This window comes from Eleginops maclovinus, chromosome 2, assembly GCF_036324505.1.
Source record: "Eleginops maclovinus isolate JMC-PN-2008 ecotype Puerto Natales chromosome 2, JC_Emac_rtc_rv5, whole genome shotgun sequence".
NCBI lineage: Eukaryota > Metazoa > Chordata > Actinopteri > Perciformes > Eleginopidae > Eleginops > Eleginops maclovinus.
Window position 1 is genome coordinate 15,507,266 of NC_086350.1, and position 16,096 is coordinate 15,523,361.

At 38.2% G+C, this 16,096-nt stretch overlaps 2 protein-coding genes across 6 annotated transcripts; one reads left to right on the forward strand and one right to left on the reverse strand.

Annotated features, from left to right (window-relative positions):
* Window positions 1-568: 568 nt before the first annotated feature.
* tmem263 (transmembrane protein 263) lies at window positions 569-5,073 on the reverse strand. 2 transcript variants are annotated; one of them, XM_063877232.1, is made up of 3 exons: window positions 4,833-5,073; window positions 3,170-3,240; window positions 569-2,253 (listed from the first exon to the last, which is right to left on the reverse strand). In XM_063877232.1, the coding sequence occupies exons 2-3, from the start codon at window positions 3,234-3,236 to the stop codon at window positions 1,949-1,951; spliced, it is 372 nt and encodes a 123-aa protein (XP_063733302.1). In that variant the 5' UTR covers window positions 3,237-3,240; window positions 4,833-5,073; the 3' UTR covers window positions 569-1,948. The 2 variants fall into 2 exon arrangements, with proteins under 2 accessions (XP_063733302.1, XP_063733293.1); XM_063877223.1 differs by having other exon boundaries at window positions 852-2,256.
* On the forward strand, window positions 4,119-15,658 carry si:dkey-103i16.6 (uncharacterized protein LOC557125 homolog). Of its 4 annotated transcripts, XM_063877193.1 has the most exons (9): window positions 4,122-4,255; window positions 6,527-6,694; window positions 12,214-12,418; window positions 12,851-12,991; window positions 13,115-13,347; window positions 13,625-13,725; window positions 13,797-13,958; window positions 14,068-14,280; window positions 15,047-15,658. In XM_063877193.1, the coding sequence occupies exons 3-9, from the start codon at window positions 12,222-12,224 to the stop codon at window positions 15,230-15,232; spliced, it is 1,233 nt and encodes a 410-aa protein (XP_063733263.1). In that variant the 5' UTR covers window positions 4,122-4,255; window positions 6,527-6,694; window positions 12,214-12,221; the 3' UTR covers window positions 15,233-15,658. The 4 variants fall into 4 exon arrangements, with proteins under 4 accessions (XP_063733272.1, XP_063733263.1, XP_063733281.1 ...); XM_063877202.1 differs by lacking the exon at window positions 6,527-6,694 and having other exon boundaries at window positions 4,119-4,255; XM_063877211.1 differs by lacking the exon at window positions 4,122-4,255 and having other exon boundaries at window positions 6,392-6,694; window positions 13,800-13,958.
* Window positions 15,659-16,096: the final 438 nt, after the last annotated feature.

Consider the following 16,096-nt stretch of genomic DNA (forward strand, 5'->3'; position numbering starts at 1 on the left):
AAGTGTTCGTATTTTTAACATAGCGTTCAGCAATTGTACTCCAATAAAACAAATTGTAGTTCAGCATTTAAAATAGACACATTGTAGGGAATGCAGAATCACAAATGTGTTATTAAGTCTGCACGTTTTATTTAATCTCATACTACATATGCAGTAAAAATCCTGACTCCATCTGCTGTTTTTGTTCCACAGAAATCTCAAGTTACTTTTTAGGCTAGACGAGTGAGTAGTAAGTATAGACCACTTTTTTTACAAAGTCTTACGGAGATTGAAGGGTTTCTTATAGCATGTGTCAAGTTGGTTTTGTAAAAAAAATCAATAGCCCTGTAGTTATTAACTCTCCATAGACTGGATATAAAACAGTGTCAGATAAGATATTCCTAATCACCCGTTGAACTTTTTCTAGTTGAAAAATTATCAAGATTTTCAAAGGATTTCTTTAAAAAGAAAATAAGAACTTCTCAGCAGATGATAAAGTCTTTCCCTAAAAGATAAAAATCAGTTGCTGAAAGCTATACTAAATGTATTGATTACCTTCAGGTCTGAGTTATTGCCAAAACATCATGAAAATAGTCAAAATACTTTTATAGAAAACATTTCCAGTGAAAAACATAGATGAAGCTGTAGTCGGTAATATTAATGAAACATATTTTTTGTCATTTTTGCTGAAACGATCGTGCCCAAATCACATTTAGCTGTTCCCTTTAGCTGCAAAATTATAAGAATTTGTGACCTGGTTACCAGTCCAGCCAAATCAAAGCACTGTCTCCAGCGGCAATCTGTTTCATATTAGCTTTTAAATGTTAAGCCGCATTGTGCATATTTGAATGGCATATTACAGAAAGAGGTAATTTACCAAAATTCAATCTTTATTTATTATAAATTAAATGTACTATTACAGGTTTTTCATCTTATAAACGTAATTGACATTTAAAATTCACCATCAGATTGCATCAACAGTAAGCACATTGAGGCTGAGCAATATGGAGCACTATAATTCAGGTAGAGAACTAATGCTTTGATACAGTGAGAGAAATATATGTCATTATGAAGCTTCTGTATCCTAAGGAAAGATGTTGATGTAGTTATATTAAAAAGGGACATTTGCCAAAAGTAACTATCAAAATGTTTACTTGGTCAAAAGAAGTTTCATATACAAAATGTCATTTATTGATAGTCCAAGTAAATCAAATAACACTACGACTGGAAACTAATGTTCACTGCAATCAAAATACTCTGACTGTTATATTCTCACACAATATTTATCGTAATAAATCTGATTCTGTATCAAAGTATGAGTTGCCTCTCAGTGAGGGAATACTATAGCCATCTGAGAGCTAATTGAATTCAAAGGAAAAGTGAACATTGTCACAAAGATTTACCAGTGAAATATCCACAGTCCACTGTCTTCTGCAGATGGTTTGGATATTAAACTGAACTATACTTTTCAATCACATATTTGACCAGAACTTTTTGTTCATTTGTGCAAGCTGGACAAAGGCATATTAAATCATCAGTCAATGATTGTCTTGCAAGTGAGATGTAAGTGCATTTACCCTCTATGCTTCTTTCTGCTCTGATTTACTTTTTGTTGAATAAAACATTTTGCGGTGAAAACAGTGTTATCGCTTATTATCAAAAATGAAATATGGACCTTTTATTAGAACATTTCAGGCACTGGTGATAATAGTGTGTTTCCTTTAACAACAGAGCAGGAGAGTCTTTGTAAGTTCTTGTTTTGTGGGTCCTAGTCACATAATTATATGAACGTGGGTTGACCAACAATCACATTAGAAAAAAAAATAGAGAAAAACAATCCCTCACCTACAATGTGTACACTATACTTTTGAGTGTTCTGTTGCTCTTTTCCTGCTCATGAATGCTAACACAGGCAACAACACAGTGCGAGCCATAACACCTCAGCTGTGTAGGTTCACTCCTCTCTCCATCAGTCAGACTTGTCCTTCTTTTTGCCTCCTCCTATAGGAACTTTGTTGACCACTGCAGAGCCGACAGCGGTCACTCCTCCAGCTACAGCATACACCCCTCCTTTAACCAGCCCAACTCCCATCCCAGGCAGAGAGGCTACAGAGCTGACGGTGGTCTTGGTGAGGTCCAGACCTTTTCCTCCTATCCAGGTCACACCGCCCACTGTCGCTCCTAAAGCTCCCTTTGTGGCCCCGTACAAGCCGCCCGCCAACCTGCCAAACATGCCCGGCTGCGTCTGTGGATGGCCCTTGTTGTTGTCGTCATCTGCTTTAAAACAACAAAAGCAACATTTTAAAGTTCAATACGTCACTGCCAAATTAGTAGAAGTACAGAAATGCTCTGAATCAGTGCTGCAGCTTATGTTTATTTAGATTAAAAATTAACCAGACAATTATTTCCTAAATTAATCTATTGATTGTTTGTTTTTTTAACAAGAAAAAGTATCACTTATTTCAATTAAATCATTTGAATTGTTAGGATCCCCATTATTTTTTGCTGAAGCAGCAGCTATCCGTCCCTGGGTTTACAACACACACAATATGTTATACAAGACAGTACGTTAGATAGACAATATCCAATACAAGACAAAGGTTGCACATTTGTTTGCACTTTTCAGAGAAGGCGTAACCAGAAAAAGGTTATGGTTTAACATAAAACATTATTTAAAAAATACATTAATCATCAAAATGGTAAAGGTTTTTTTTTCCTACCGATCAACTAAGAAATTCCCGAAAACTACATCACTTCCTTTTTACACAGTTTTGTGTTTTATTTTAATCTAATTAAGTTGTATAGGCAGCTCAAATTGAACATTACTAGATAGTGCATTATTTTTCACATCGGCACAACACTTGTGCCATCATTCAAATGTAAAATCAGATATGTCAAAACTGTAAAGAGAAAAACACAAATACAAGTATAGTTTTAGGCCATTAAACTAGTCCCAGGCTCCTCTAACATGCAACTTAATATATTTTGTAACCTTTTTAATCTGCAGATATTTATTTTACCAAAGGCAGATTCCCTCAGAATCACCCAATCATTATGTAAAAAATCCAAGATCTGTATTTCAACATTATTTGTCCCATGATTAGTTGTAAACAAACATGATATAAACCAGATGTGGTTCAACAACAGAAATGTTTCACTGTTAAAGTACTTTTACTAAAGCTAAACTTACCTGTGGCTACTGTCTCATCGTTGAGGTATGCAGGCATGTCCTCAGGCACCTGCTCCGCCTCACTCATCTCTCTGGCAAAACAAATAACAAAATGACCAACAGAGACAGTGACCTGGGTTAACAGAGCTATACAATGTAGAGAACTATAAGAAGGACATTCAGTGTTACATGATTTAGTTGTCCTTTTAAGTTATTTCTGCTACGCTGTAAACTGTGTTTGATATCCGTGTTTGTTGTTGCATTACATTTATGTTAAGAGGGATACAGCAGAATATAATATATATAGTATAACCTCTTTTTACTTTTGATTGCACCCTCTGAATGTATTTATAAGCTGTTAGTCCAAAGAGACAAAGGTATACTGTATGCAACAGTTTTAACAGCAGGACTTACATTGAGTAAATAGTTACTAATAGGGCTGTTAAGTACAGTGTATAAAGAAAATAAGAGGAGCTTGCGTTGGGTGTGCTGCTCCTAAAACAAGGCCGACCTGTTCAGTCAGCCACCGAGCTGCACCACAGGTAAATAAAACAAAAAGATTAAATATTGAAGTAGTCTTTTCTTTACTTGGAAGAGAGTAATAATCAATCATTATGGATGGACAAAATATGAATAGCTTAAATATAAATAACTGAAGTCTTTGGGGTTTGTTTGTGTTTTTTCAGTGATAGTGGGGTTTTTTCATATTAATTGGGTGTTTTTAGATAAATGTATAGTTTTTATATATTTTATGGTCATGTACACATATTTATACTTTCTTTATTCATGTTAGTTGTGACTTTATTCAGTCTTGCTGGGAGCATGAGTTCAAACAAACTAAAGACAGTTTAAATTACAATCAACATATCCATAAAGTACATCAACTATTATAGTACATCAATTAGGCCTAGTTTTCCACAATACTGTCATTTTACTTTTGCTCTTCAGCCGTCAATCGTACCTTGTTGTGAAGTTATGAAAGCTGCTCAGACGAAAGCAGTCATAGGGTTTATCAAGTTAAGATGAACAAAGAAACGTTTTTGGCAGCTGTGGTGGTGACAACAACCAACTGATGGATAAGCAACATTATTGCATCATCAAATCATCGTAAGGCTCAAATCTAAATATATTAATAAGAGTAATTGTGTTAAGGCCTGACTTGCTAAGTAGAACTTGTGCTATGTCGTTAGCTAACCAACAGCGTTTGTTTCGTGGCAGACTGCGTTTGCGTTTACTAAAGCTATCGTTGCAGGCAGGTTAAACACGATACTTGCTAAAAGTTTCCGCATTTCTGTACAATATAAATTCTCAATAAATGTAGCCTTCTCACTTTTAAAGACAGAAATGAGTAGACTTGTAATTAAAACAGAAAACCAACGGTATATGGTTGGTTTTGCCTTTAGTCGCCATAATTAGCCTATGTGTACAGTCTTCTAGCTGAGACATCCAGACACGTCACCCGAAACACAAAACATGACTTCAACGGTGTTTTTCATCTTTAATCGACCGACATTTAAAAGTATTCCCTCCTCCCGATGTCCCTTCTACACTAACGGTCGAGGGAGATTACTTTGATTCTCTTTTGTCAGATAATGTGGCTCAATTGTTTTTGTGGTTCTGCAGATGGCTGACTCTCATTACACAAACTGAACCCCAAACTAGCCAGCGACTATTCAGCACTTACCTCGCTGTGTAAGGTTATCACAATGATCCAATGTTCTGTGCGGGATTTAAAACTAAATGCGCACAAAATAATGTTCAGGTTCCTCGGCCTATAATGCTGCTGATGGTTAAACTGACTTGTCTGTCTATTTTTTTTGGAGGAGGACCACAGTCTCCACCCATAATAACACAGAGAGGTACACTGTCCGCAGGATGGAGCTGCTGCATGCATGCAACTTAAAGTAGATATTATTGTCTGGATAACATATTAAAATATGTGTATTATTTGAATGCACAAATACAGGCAATTTCATCATTTTAATTCAGAAATGACTGTTCATGTGTTGGTGATAATTAGTAACAACTGGTTGAGGACCACGATATGAAAGTATCGCAGGGTGTAGTATTGCATGCGAACAGATAAATGAAAAGATAAAATGGGAAGGATTATATCGTACAGACGACACTTTGGCTTACTGATGCAAACCCAAAACAACATCTCCCCCTCAAAGCGGAAGTGACGTGCATCCTGCTTTATTATACGCATCATCCTGAATCAAAGATCGTCTCTCTAATGAGGAGCTATAACTTTATAGTTTTAAAACAATAAAGTGCATACTCCATACTCAAACACCTCCTCAACTCATTAGAACCAGAAGTATTTTCATGATGGGAGCAACACAAATAATGTAGATAGGTCTGGAAAACCCACTAGGCTCTGGGACTCCAACCTTATAGGCTGTGTATTTATTGTGTATCAGTTGTTTTTTGGTAATAGTATTATCTATAAAGAATGCCTCTCTAAAGGAATTATCAACTGATTAGGACCTGCGTGTCTTGCCTGTTTGACTTGTTTTGTAGGTATTTTCCTACAAATACACTGCAAGACGATCAGTTTCTCTGGTTTAAATATTTACTATTTATACATTTGAGTAAAATGGACGTTTGGTGTATTTTATTGTATAAACTACTTACAAAATGTCTCTGTGTTAATTCAACAGACACTAGAATGGAATGGCTGCCATACATGTAGAGATTGAGAACTAAGAACATTTGGGGTGGTCTCTTGATTTTTCCAGAGCTAAACATGTTGTATTTTATATACCTGAAAAAACGACTATTGACCTCCCTAATGGGTTTATTTCTGCGTGAATGTAAGTGAAGGACTAAAGTCACAACAAAATAAAATAAAATAGGTCGCAACTCAAAAGACAACCATGGAAATTAAATAAATTGGTCAAAAGGATTGAAATATTAAGACAAACAAATGCTGTTATATATATTCACTAATTTGTTATTATTTATTATTAATGGGCTGGGGTCAAGACAGGGTAAATCCTTCACCCATACAGGTCACCAATCTGAAAAAGCTGTTAGAATAAGATTGATTTATTGATTTGAGCGCAAGAACATTTCATTTTCATGTGTTAAATAATTTATATCTGCATTGCAATCCAGGCAAAAAGCATATGCATTCATAGTGTGATATTGTTAGAATAAAACAGATGCTGTGAAAGAGGCCAGCTGAGCACTGGAGTTGAAAACCGGAAACTTGCACCACGTGACGCCAGCTGGCATTTCCCGCCTGTATTCGTAATGATTTTTTTAGGTACCCGGAAACTGCATCCGATTGACAGCCCTCCGAAGTTGAGGCTTCTGCAGATAAAGTGCATGTTTGTCGAGAAGAAGTGAAAACCTTTATTATTCCCGAATCAGATGATGACCTCACTGCAGCGGCTGGTGGATTACATGTACAGTTTTTAGTGATAAAGAAGATTATCGAGTTTCCTTTTGGATGTGAAACCAGTGGAACAACGACGTCGTCCGTCAGTCCGTGGTCGCCGTGTGTTCAGCATTCAATAGTTCCGCCGTCTGGAAAGACAGGTTGGTACAGTGATGTTTATGAAAGCCCTGTTATAAAGTTAATGTTATCGGTATCACCACCAGAATAGACTGGTTTTGGACGACCTTCCATCTTCTAATAACAAAGCTAATAATGTTCTGCAGAACTACATTATAGATACAATACCCAGGTATTATTTTATTGTCTGGATCTGTTTTCCTCACGTTGTTTTTCTCATGATAGTCTGTTATGTATCCCAATGAGTTTATAGGTGGTTCAAGATCCTAATATTACCCAAATGTATTTGCAACACAGTAGGAACATTAACAAGATGTAACTGTTAGCCATAATATGACATGGGCTATTGAACAAACTACTGAAAGGATTTTTTTGATCCCCAACACTACTGTATGGATTTCAGTATTTAAGGCCTTCTCTTGAGTGAAGTTATGAAAAGGTCACAGCTGTATGTCTCCTGGTGAAATCCTACCTGAACTCTCACACCTCACATCTGTCTTCTTACTGATATAAAAGCAGGTCTTAAGTTCCTAATTTATACTGTTTGTTTCTGCCTCCAAGTTAAAACCTTTTTTGATTTTGTTGTCAAAAATGTTATCAATGAGAGGGGTAGAATCTGACCGACGGACAATATTTGTCTAAATAAGATGGCATGCAGCCATAACACTTTGTGGGTATACAGTAGTATAGTCTAACGGTTAGAGCAACGGATACACCCACAATGTTTGATTTGAGTCAAACCCAACCCAAACAAGAAATGAAGTAAAGTTTTGCCCTCATAACCACCCAGAATCACAGCCAGGCCAGAATTGACCCAACACACCACTGACAATTGTTGAGGCCTTTAGAATCAAATAAAATGACAACCATTGTTTTTGTTGTGCTTATTTGACTGTTTTGGAGCCTTTTCCAAAAAGAACTGGAGAATGTTTATGAAAAAGTAAAAAGGGTCTAACTTGACCCGCATACAATAGGAGGGTTAATGAGTGCTAACAGAATAATTAACTACAAAACACAGGACCCTTAGAACATACAGCCCCGGAAAAACTAAGAGACCACCCCACATTTTTCTTAAATCTTTATCTCTACATATATGGCAGCCATTCCAGTGTCTGTTGAATTCCACACAGAGAAATGTTTCAGCAGCTTATAGAATACTATTAAAACATTTTAAAATAATTTAACTCAAAGACAAACCTATCAATAGTAAAACCAGAGAAACTGATAATGCTGAAGTGGTCTCTTAATTTTTTCCGGAGCTGTAGATATACAGGGAGTAAACAGGCTTTAAATAGTCATAAAGAGTTTAACCAGGAATCATTTTGTATTGTATTAGAATATGAAAAATGTACATTAATCAACGTAAAATAAATGTAGGCTTAATGGTCCCAAGTTAGCTAAAATGTAAGTTTATATTGGCAGTCCTTTTGGCTGATGTCGTTAGGTATCCTAGAATAGTTAAAATAATGCAATGAGTGTAAAAGTTAAAATCATACTACACTGAGGTAAAAAGCAATACAATTAACAACGTGAGTGTTGTCATGTAATATGTGCCTTTCAAGAGACAAAAGTTTATTTGTGTAATGAGATTCTGATTCCAGCAGGTGCCAGTGTAGCCTCACTGTTAGTTACTCCTCTGTAAACCCCAGACAGACAGAAGGAGTCAACATATATATTTTTTGAGTTTCTGAATTCTTTGCGTGATGTACATCCAATAGTCACTCTTCTTTTTTTCCTAAAAATCATGATTTGTTAACATGATTTTCTAACAGACTAGGTAATGACACTTTTTTATCTTTACAAAAACAGATTGAAATTATTGTGTTGTCTAGAGAGCCACTCTGTAACCGAGGATGACCCTTTTACATAGTTGATTAATCAATTAACCAAAAAACAAATAAAGCCTTATATTTTGAGAGCCAGCTTATTGTAAAAGGCATCAAGCAAACATTTCAACATTTGCTGGTTCCAGCTGCTCAAATGTAAAGATGTGTGCTTTTTTTTTTAATGTTTATAAATAAGTATCATTTGGCTTTACAGAATGAGCAAAGTTTGAGCTCTTTTGACTAAGCAAATAAAGAGTTGGCAGAATATTTGATACTGAAAAACACGTTTCTATGTCTTATGAGTGGTGTCTAAACGTTCTTGTTGACAGCTGACCTGTGCTTATATTCAGACCCTTTTTTTTTTTTTTAAATGAATCCACACGTTTGTAAAAATAACATCACATCCCGTTGTTGGTAGATTGGTGTTTAATTCAGCACCGGTGAGGAGAAGTAACAGTAAGAGATATCAGTCAACCATGGACCCTCTGAAGCAGAGTCCGCTCTCCTCGTCCCAACCTTCTCTCATGTGAGCAAACAATATACCAAAACAAATTAGGGCTCGCTGCTTTTTGTCGATTGAGAGACCAACAAAGATGCTACACACAGTGATATGTCATTAGCGAGCAGGTGGGAAGGACGACATTGAGCTTTTGCCTCTCCAGTTAAGTAATGAAGAGGTTCCCATGGCGACTCTGCTGCCTGTTGCCATCCCTGTGTCATGGCGGCCGGCAGCCGGGATCAAAGTGTGCTTTCCTCAACTCTGCTGTGAGCGGAGGGTTAAAAGCTGGGGTTGCCGGGGAAAACCCCCTCATTACACTTAACCAAATCTCTTTTAAGACACAGCCGACCCGTTACTGTGACAGAACCATCAGGTAGATGTTGTTAACCATCGACTCTCTGGGAAAATGTGAGACTGTCCACAGGATCAGCCCACTGCTGCTGACATTCAATGAGCGTCTGATTATGGCCGCAACAACTTTGTTTTCAATGAAATTAAATCATAGGTTTATTGCACTGGACCACAAAGTATAAATCTTATCTCTAAGATTTTTTTTTTGTTATATTTTATTATATTACTAATGTATTGTCATATATTTTTACTATTACAACTATTAAGGATCGTCAAATAAGCATAATTAAGAATGTGAACTGCAACTGGATTAACTTGATAATCTTTCTATGAATTCAGAGGAATTATATTTTATTTTGATATGTTGATGAAATTATGATTTCTGTTTAGAATATATTTAATATACTACATTTGATTAGTCAATCAACCCACTGACAATGATGGTTATGGCTTCTCAAATGGGATTTGTTGCTTTTCCTCCATTTTAATCTTTATTTTACTGAATACTTCCAGTGGCCTGTTGAAAACAAATATACAACATTTTGTATTTTTATATTTTCTATTATTTTTGCTTTTATTGGACAGAAGACAGTGTAGGGGCAGACTAATAAGAAGGTGGGAGATATATCTGTAACAATTTGGCTACCCGGGTAGCTGTTTAATTTAAGGAAAATAATTGTTGGATGCAGCCTTATTTTAAAAGAAACAAGTTATTTCAAACCAAGCTCGCAAATCAATGTTACGGTTTAAGAATTATAATTGCATTTTTTTGGTTTTTGGTTTTCTTGTACCTCTGTTGTTGTTGTTGCAGTTAAATAGTTTGTTGTTTTGACACTTCTCTCTTTCCTTATTTTTTTATGCTTTTTATCCCAGCATTGAAAGTTATAAAAGGATTAACCATTAGCCTGACTTTTGTGGGGGGTGTGCATAGTGTGGTAGGACGTTCCTAATTAGATCACTGTAACCCTCATGTGAGCAGCTACACTCCTGGTGGTCCGGTGCTGGGACACACTGGGACACACTCAGCTTATCGACTGGGAGAGAGCTGCGAGAACAACCAGAGTGAAAGGCTGAGTAAAACAGGGGGGGTGGCGGGGCTGTCAAATCCTTTTTAAGCCTTTTGTCATTTACACAGGGATTTATTTGTCATTAAAGAATAATAATGGTGTTTGTGTCACAGTTAGACCTTTATCACAAGTGGAGTTTAAAAACACAAAAAAGCGTTTGATCTCATAGAAACAAATATTTAACAGGACTTTGTGTAGTTTTTAAAACTGACAAAAACATCATCAGTTTTATTGTTGTTGCTGAAGTGTCCTCCATTTCGTAAACATGGCCGTTTGCTGCTCTGTTCCGACTGGTTGTAACCTGTTGCTGCCTCACTACAGCTTTCTGTACCTACAGAGTTCTTTTCTTTAAATGTCTCATCTTCCTGTTTTTGACTTGTGTTTCATTTCCATAATATCCCAGGAAAAAAATACACCTTTGTGCTTCATTTATTGTTCTAGGTCATTCGGTTCTTTTGTTTGCATGAATTTTTATGTGAGAGTGACTTTTGCAGATATGGTCAGAGGGTGTGTTGACCTATTGGCTGAGCCTCTGCACAGCACACCGTCAGTGTGGGACCTTAATAACGGGCTGGTGATTTATTGCATGTACTCAGCAGTGTCTTTTTTAGAGGAGTCAGACAAAAGGCGAGACCCTCACCCTCCCACTGTTTTTAATAGTTCTTTAGGATGTGCAGGGAGGGAAAGAAATGGTAGTAATGTGGGGGCTTCAGTCTTTTTTAAGGAGGCAATTTGAAAGAAGATTGAGCTCCTTAAAAAAGTAAGTTGGAGACTACTTTTTCTGGGGTTACAGTTGTTAGAGGCCAAAGTTGATGTGTTTTTAAGCTAAAAGCAAGTTTACATCCATTTACATTTTCATCCCAAAGGCTGGTATTGTGTTTTTCTTTTTTCCTGCTGCTCAGTAAGCCTTCAGTGACCTCTGATGTCCCGTCCAAAGGGGGATAAGGTGCTCCTGGAGAAAAGCTGGTCTTATCTCCGTGCCGTCCTCTGAAGCAGTCGTGTTTTATGGGTTGTAGCTCTTTTGTCCCCTTGTCCGCTGCCTCTGCCTGATCACTCACACTCATTCCTCATGGAAGTTGTTTGAAGGCCTAGAATAGCTTAGGAAAAGAAACCTCCCTCCTCCTCTTCTTCTACTCCTCTGTTCCCTCTTTATTGAATCCCGCCTCTATATCATTTATCTCTAGCCCCCCCCCCCCCTCCCTTTTTCCTCACTTTCAGGGGGCCGTTAGGGGGCATCCTCTTTTCTCTCCCAGCTGGGTTTGTTGACACACAGTCAATCTGCGGTTCCCTTTCACCTCTGTTACCCCTCTTTTTAACTCACCCCCCTCGCCTCTGCTCTCCCCTCCACTTTCCCTGAACAGTAAAGCTCCCACAGCTGTGGACTGTATTAGCATAGCTGAGGGGGGGGGCTGCTAAATATATTGCAGCCATTACCTTTTGTTCAACAGTTGACAGTTTTAAAACATTTCAGCTCCTCTCAGTGCTGAGAGGGTGAGGGGGAAAGGGTGATTTCAGTGTAACAGCTTTTTAAATATTGGACACAGAAGACAGAGGGGGCGCAAATGAAAAGCAAATCACTGAAAAACAAATCAATATCTAATTAGTGCAGTTAGAACAATACAGGTTTGGTAAAACCAAAAACAAAACGTTATTTTACTGTTTGACATTAAAATGTCATTTGGATGAATCCCACACTCTGCTGATAGTACAGAGGAAAAATGTGATTTACAACTAATAAACAATGATTGATTTGTTTTAAATTTAGGCTGAATGGTTTTTTTTTTTATTGCTGTCAACAGGTGTTGGAATGAACAGGTCCAGGTCCAGCCAGCCTCCAGTCACCAGGATGACCCGCAGCGCCGGGAGCCGACACATCGAGCCCTCAGAGAAGCTGGACTGTGGGCCAGGTCCGTACGGAAAACAACGGAGAAAGCAGACAGACTCTGCTCTGGCCCAGGACCTCAGTCAGATGAGAGTGAGTGGACAGGGTGGTCTCAATACAAGGTGGGGACCCTAACAGTATTTTATTTATAAAAATCTAGATAAGGAAAATGACATCAGAGAGCATTATAAGTAAGTATAACAAGTATAAGTAACTTGCACATACATAAATAACCATATATGCAAACAAAAACGTCCCAGGCACAATTTCTGTCTGGTCTAACGTACTATATCAAAAGTGCTGCTAGATTTTGAACACAATAAACATGCCAAAGTCAAGAGACATACAGTATGTTTAAGTAGAACTCTGAAACCAGTGATGTCAAAAGACACCGTCTGAAGAGGATGTCGGGGCAGACTGCAGGCTGTGCAGCAGCTGTGAGGGGCAAATGCGAGACCACAGCCTCCAGGAAATTCCTGCCTTAATTCCAGGTAATTAGGCAGCGGAATGTCTTATTTGGGATCAAGATGCTTTTATCTCTTTTCTTGGAGCAGTCCGTCTGCTTCAGCTGTCAAGTCCTCATCCCGGGGTGGTCTAGCCTCTGTGGCTCGGCTGGTCAAACTTGGTCGCTGCAAGAACGTGGTGGTGGTGGCCGGAGCAGGAATCAGCACGGCCAGCGGCATCCCAGACTTCAGGTACATTTGTTGTCTTCACAGTCTCATCATCAACTTTCCTTAAGCTACTATTTTGGTCTTTCTACTACTTTCAACCAACACCATAATGTCCAAATCAAAGTGCCTGCATTTCCACACCTCCAGAACTCCAGGAACCGGTCTTTACGCCAACTTGGAGAGGTACAACATCCCTTACCCAGAAGCTATTTTCAACATTGACTACTTCTCCAACGACCCGCAGCCCTTCTTCTCCCTGGCCAAGGCTCTGTATCCCGGTAGCCACCGTCCAAATTACATACACTACTTCATCCGCATGCTTCATCGCAATGGACTGTTGCTCCGAGTGTACACCCAGAATATCGACGGCCTGGAGAAATGTGAGAGAGATCTTATTTGTAACAAAATCCCAAAACGAATTCAACTCAAACCATTTCATTAGGAGTACAAAAATACAGAGTCAATGTTAACCTAAATCAAAGCTGCATGAACAGGTCCTTGCACATCAATGTGGGTTGATACTGCATTGCATTGCCGTTACCATTGCAGACTCTGAAAACTTTTTTAAATGATCTCTTCGCTGGAGTTTGATGCGTTGGTAATTACATATTGTGATTCTTGTACAACTTTGGTTATAATATTTGTCTGTCTTTACAGTGTGTGGCATCCCAGATGACAAACTTGTGGAAGCTCACGGTAGTTTTGCCACAGCGGCCTGTCACCTGTGCTACACTGCATACCCTGCTGAAGAGGCTAAGGTATGTCTGACAGAAAACCTGTAAATGTATAACAGTCCGTCTATTCAATGCTTTGTTCTCTTCTTTTGCAGCAGGCCATAATGAATGATAAAGTTCCCCTTTGCACATTCTGTGCTGCAACAGTGAAACCTGACGTTGTGTTTTTTGGAGAGGATCTTCCTCAGAAGTATTTCCTTAACACTCAAGACTTCCCCAAAGCAGACCTGCTCATCATTATGGGCACATCTTTACAGGTAAGCTTTTTTAATATCCGTATTCAATCCTCTTACGAGTTCTTATCCTTTTTTTCGAGAAGACAAAAACTGAGCTCGGTTTTATCTGAACAAAACTGTATTGTTTCAGATTGAGCCATTTGCCAGCTTGGTGAACACAGTCCGCTCAACTGTGCCCCGCCTCCTCCTGAACCGACACGCTGTGGGTCCCTTTCAGAAGGTCCCACTGCGGAGAGCAGACCACATGGAACTGGGCGACCTGGAGGAAACAGTGCGGAGGTTTGCTGAAATGCTCGGCTGGAACGATGACATAGAGGAGCTGATGAGGAGTCAGGAAACACTGGTGGGTTCCATTTTAAATCACATCAACATAAAAATCGACTTATTCAAGATTATTATGCGAGATTCTTTTTTATAAACATACTTTTTGCGAAATCCAAAGGTAAACACAGAGCACTGGTGACATGTACATATAAACAAAAGAAAATACGTAAGAGTTCTCCATTGTTCTGACATTGCACTTCTATAAGATTTAGGCTATAAAAGGTGATTTAAAAAAAAGAAAATGTATGCAGCAGAGCCTTAGATTATTAAGTGGACTTGCCTACATTACCCATAATGCAACTTAACCACCAACAGCCCTTGCTCCTAACACAGCGTTTCACCTAGGGACCCTCAATAAATTACGATTTGAAATAAGTGACACATAACTCATGTTTTGTAGGATTCCTCTGCGGTGATTTAAGTGAAAATGATGCATAAAAATGTATAATAATGAAATGTTATGATTTGCCTTTCATTTATTTTACATTAATATGTTCATTGAAGATTATCTCATCATTTCATCTCATCTCATTTTAAATAGCTTGAATTGTTGCTTCTTCTATTAAAATGAATGTTTGTATGAATAATCAGCATTTAATTGTAAAACTAGTATTTTCTATAGCTTCCATATATGGGACATAATGACTGACATCAGGAATGGCCTTAATCCTCCTTTTGTTTTTCAAACAGTAGTACTTCCCATGATATCTTGATTTATAATCTTTGAAGTTTGGGCTCTATTTTTAAACACTTTTGCTGACGATGGCAATCATTTTCCTCTGCAGATCCTGCCTACGTTGATGAGCAGCCCTCTGTCAGTGAGCGACCAGACATCCTGTCAGAGCAGAGGATCTCCGGACGGGACGGAGACGTCCAGAGCAGTAGGTCAGAGAGCAGCCGGCAGCGGCAGCGAGGAGACGGACTCAGAGACGGACAGCAAGAGCTCTGCGTCCTCCAGCCAGAGCACCTGATGCTGCACGTTTCCTAAACAAAGGCACTGGAAAGGTTTCAAGCAGTTCGGTCCTCTTCTGACACTAACACTGTTCTCCAGTTACCTGTTACCATGCACGATTCATTAGAGTTGCACTAAAATGCACTAAAGGTTTTTTTGTGCATTTGGACTGAAGGTGCATCCTGGAAGTCACAGTGTGTCATAGTTGTATGTTCATATGTAAATCAAATAATCTGTTTATCAAGCTATCACAAGCATATTTAAAGCACTTATAGAGCGAGTGTCCATCAGAACACTACTATACGTATATATGAGGCCAGTCACAACAATCCTAAAGTTCCTTCAGGTGTTTTATATGTCCCATGTCAGTCATCTTGTTAATGTTTTATATCTGCACAACACTGTATTTTAAACAAAATTCAATAAAGGTATTGTTTAATTTGAATCCTGTCATTTGAAAATATGGGTTTATGTAATATTAGTCAGAGAAAACAACAACTGCTCTTAGTCTCCTGTTTATTAACGTTTCAGTGGAAGCCTCACTACATAAAATAAGTGGTGCTATTTACAGTATATAAAGTGTGCAAAAATAACAAAAGCTTTCCAGATAGAGAAGGGATCAACATGCAGTTTTAATATATCCCACTATGTTGTGGAGGAAAAAGAAGGCATTTACACAGTACAGATCTACGGCAGCATGACGGCTGCATGACAAATTGAAAGGGAAACACTTTTTAAGAAGAGAGTATTTCCATAAGCTTGTGCAACCCAACACCTTACTGCTAGGTTTTGACTTTAATTTGTGTATGTCTGACCCGTTATGATTTTCTAAGCAACCAAAAACATGAAATTAGTCACGTGAAGTTTAAGAGAGTGACTCGGA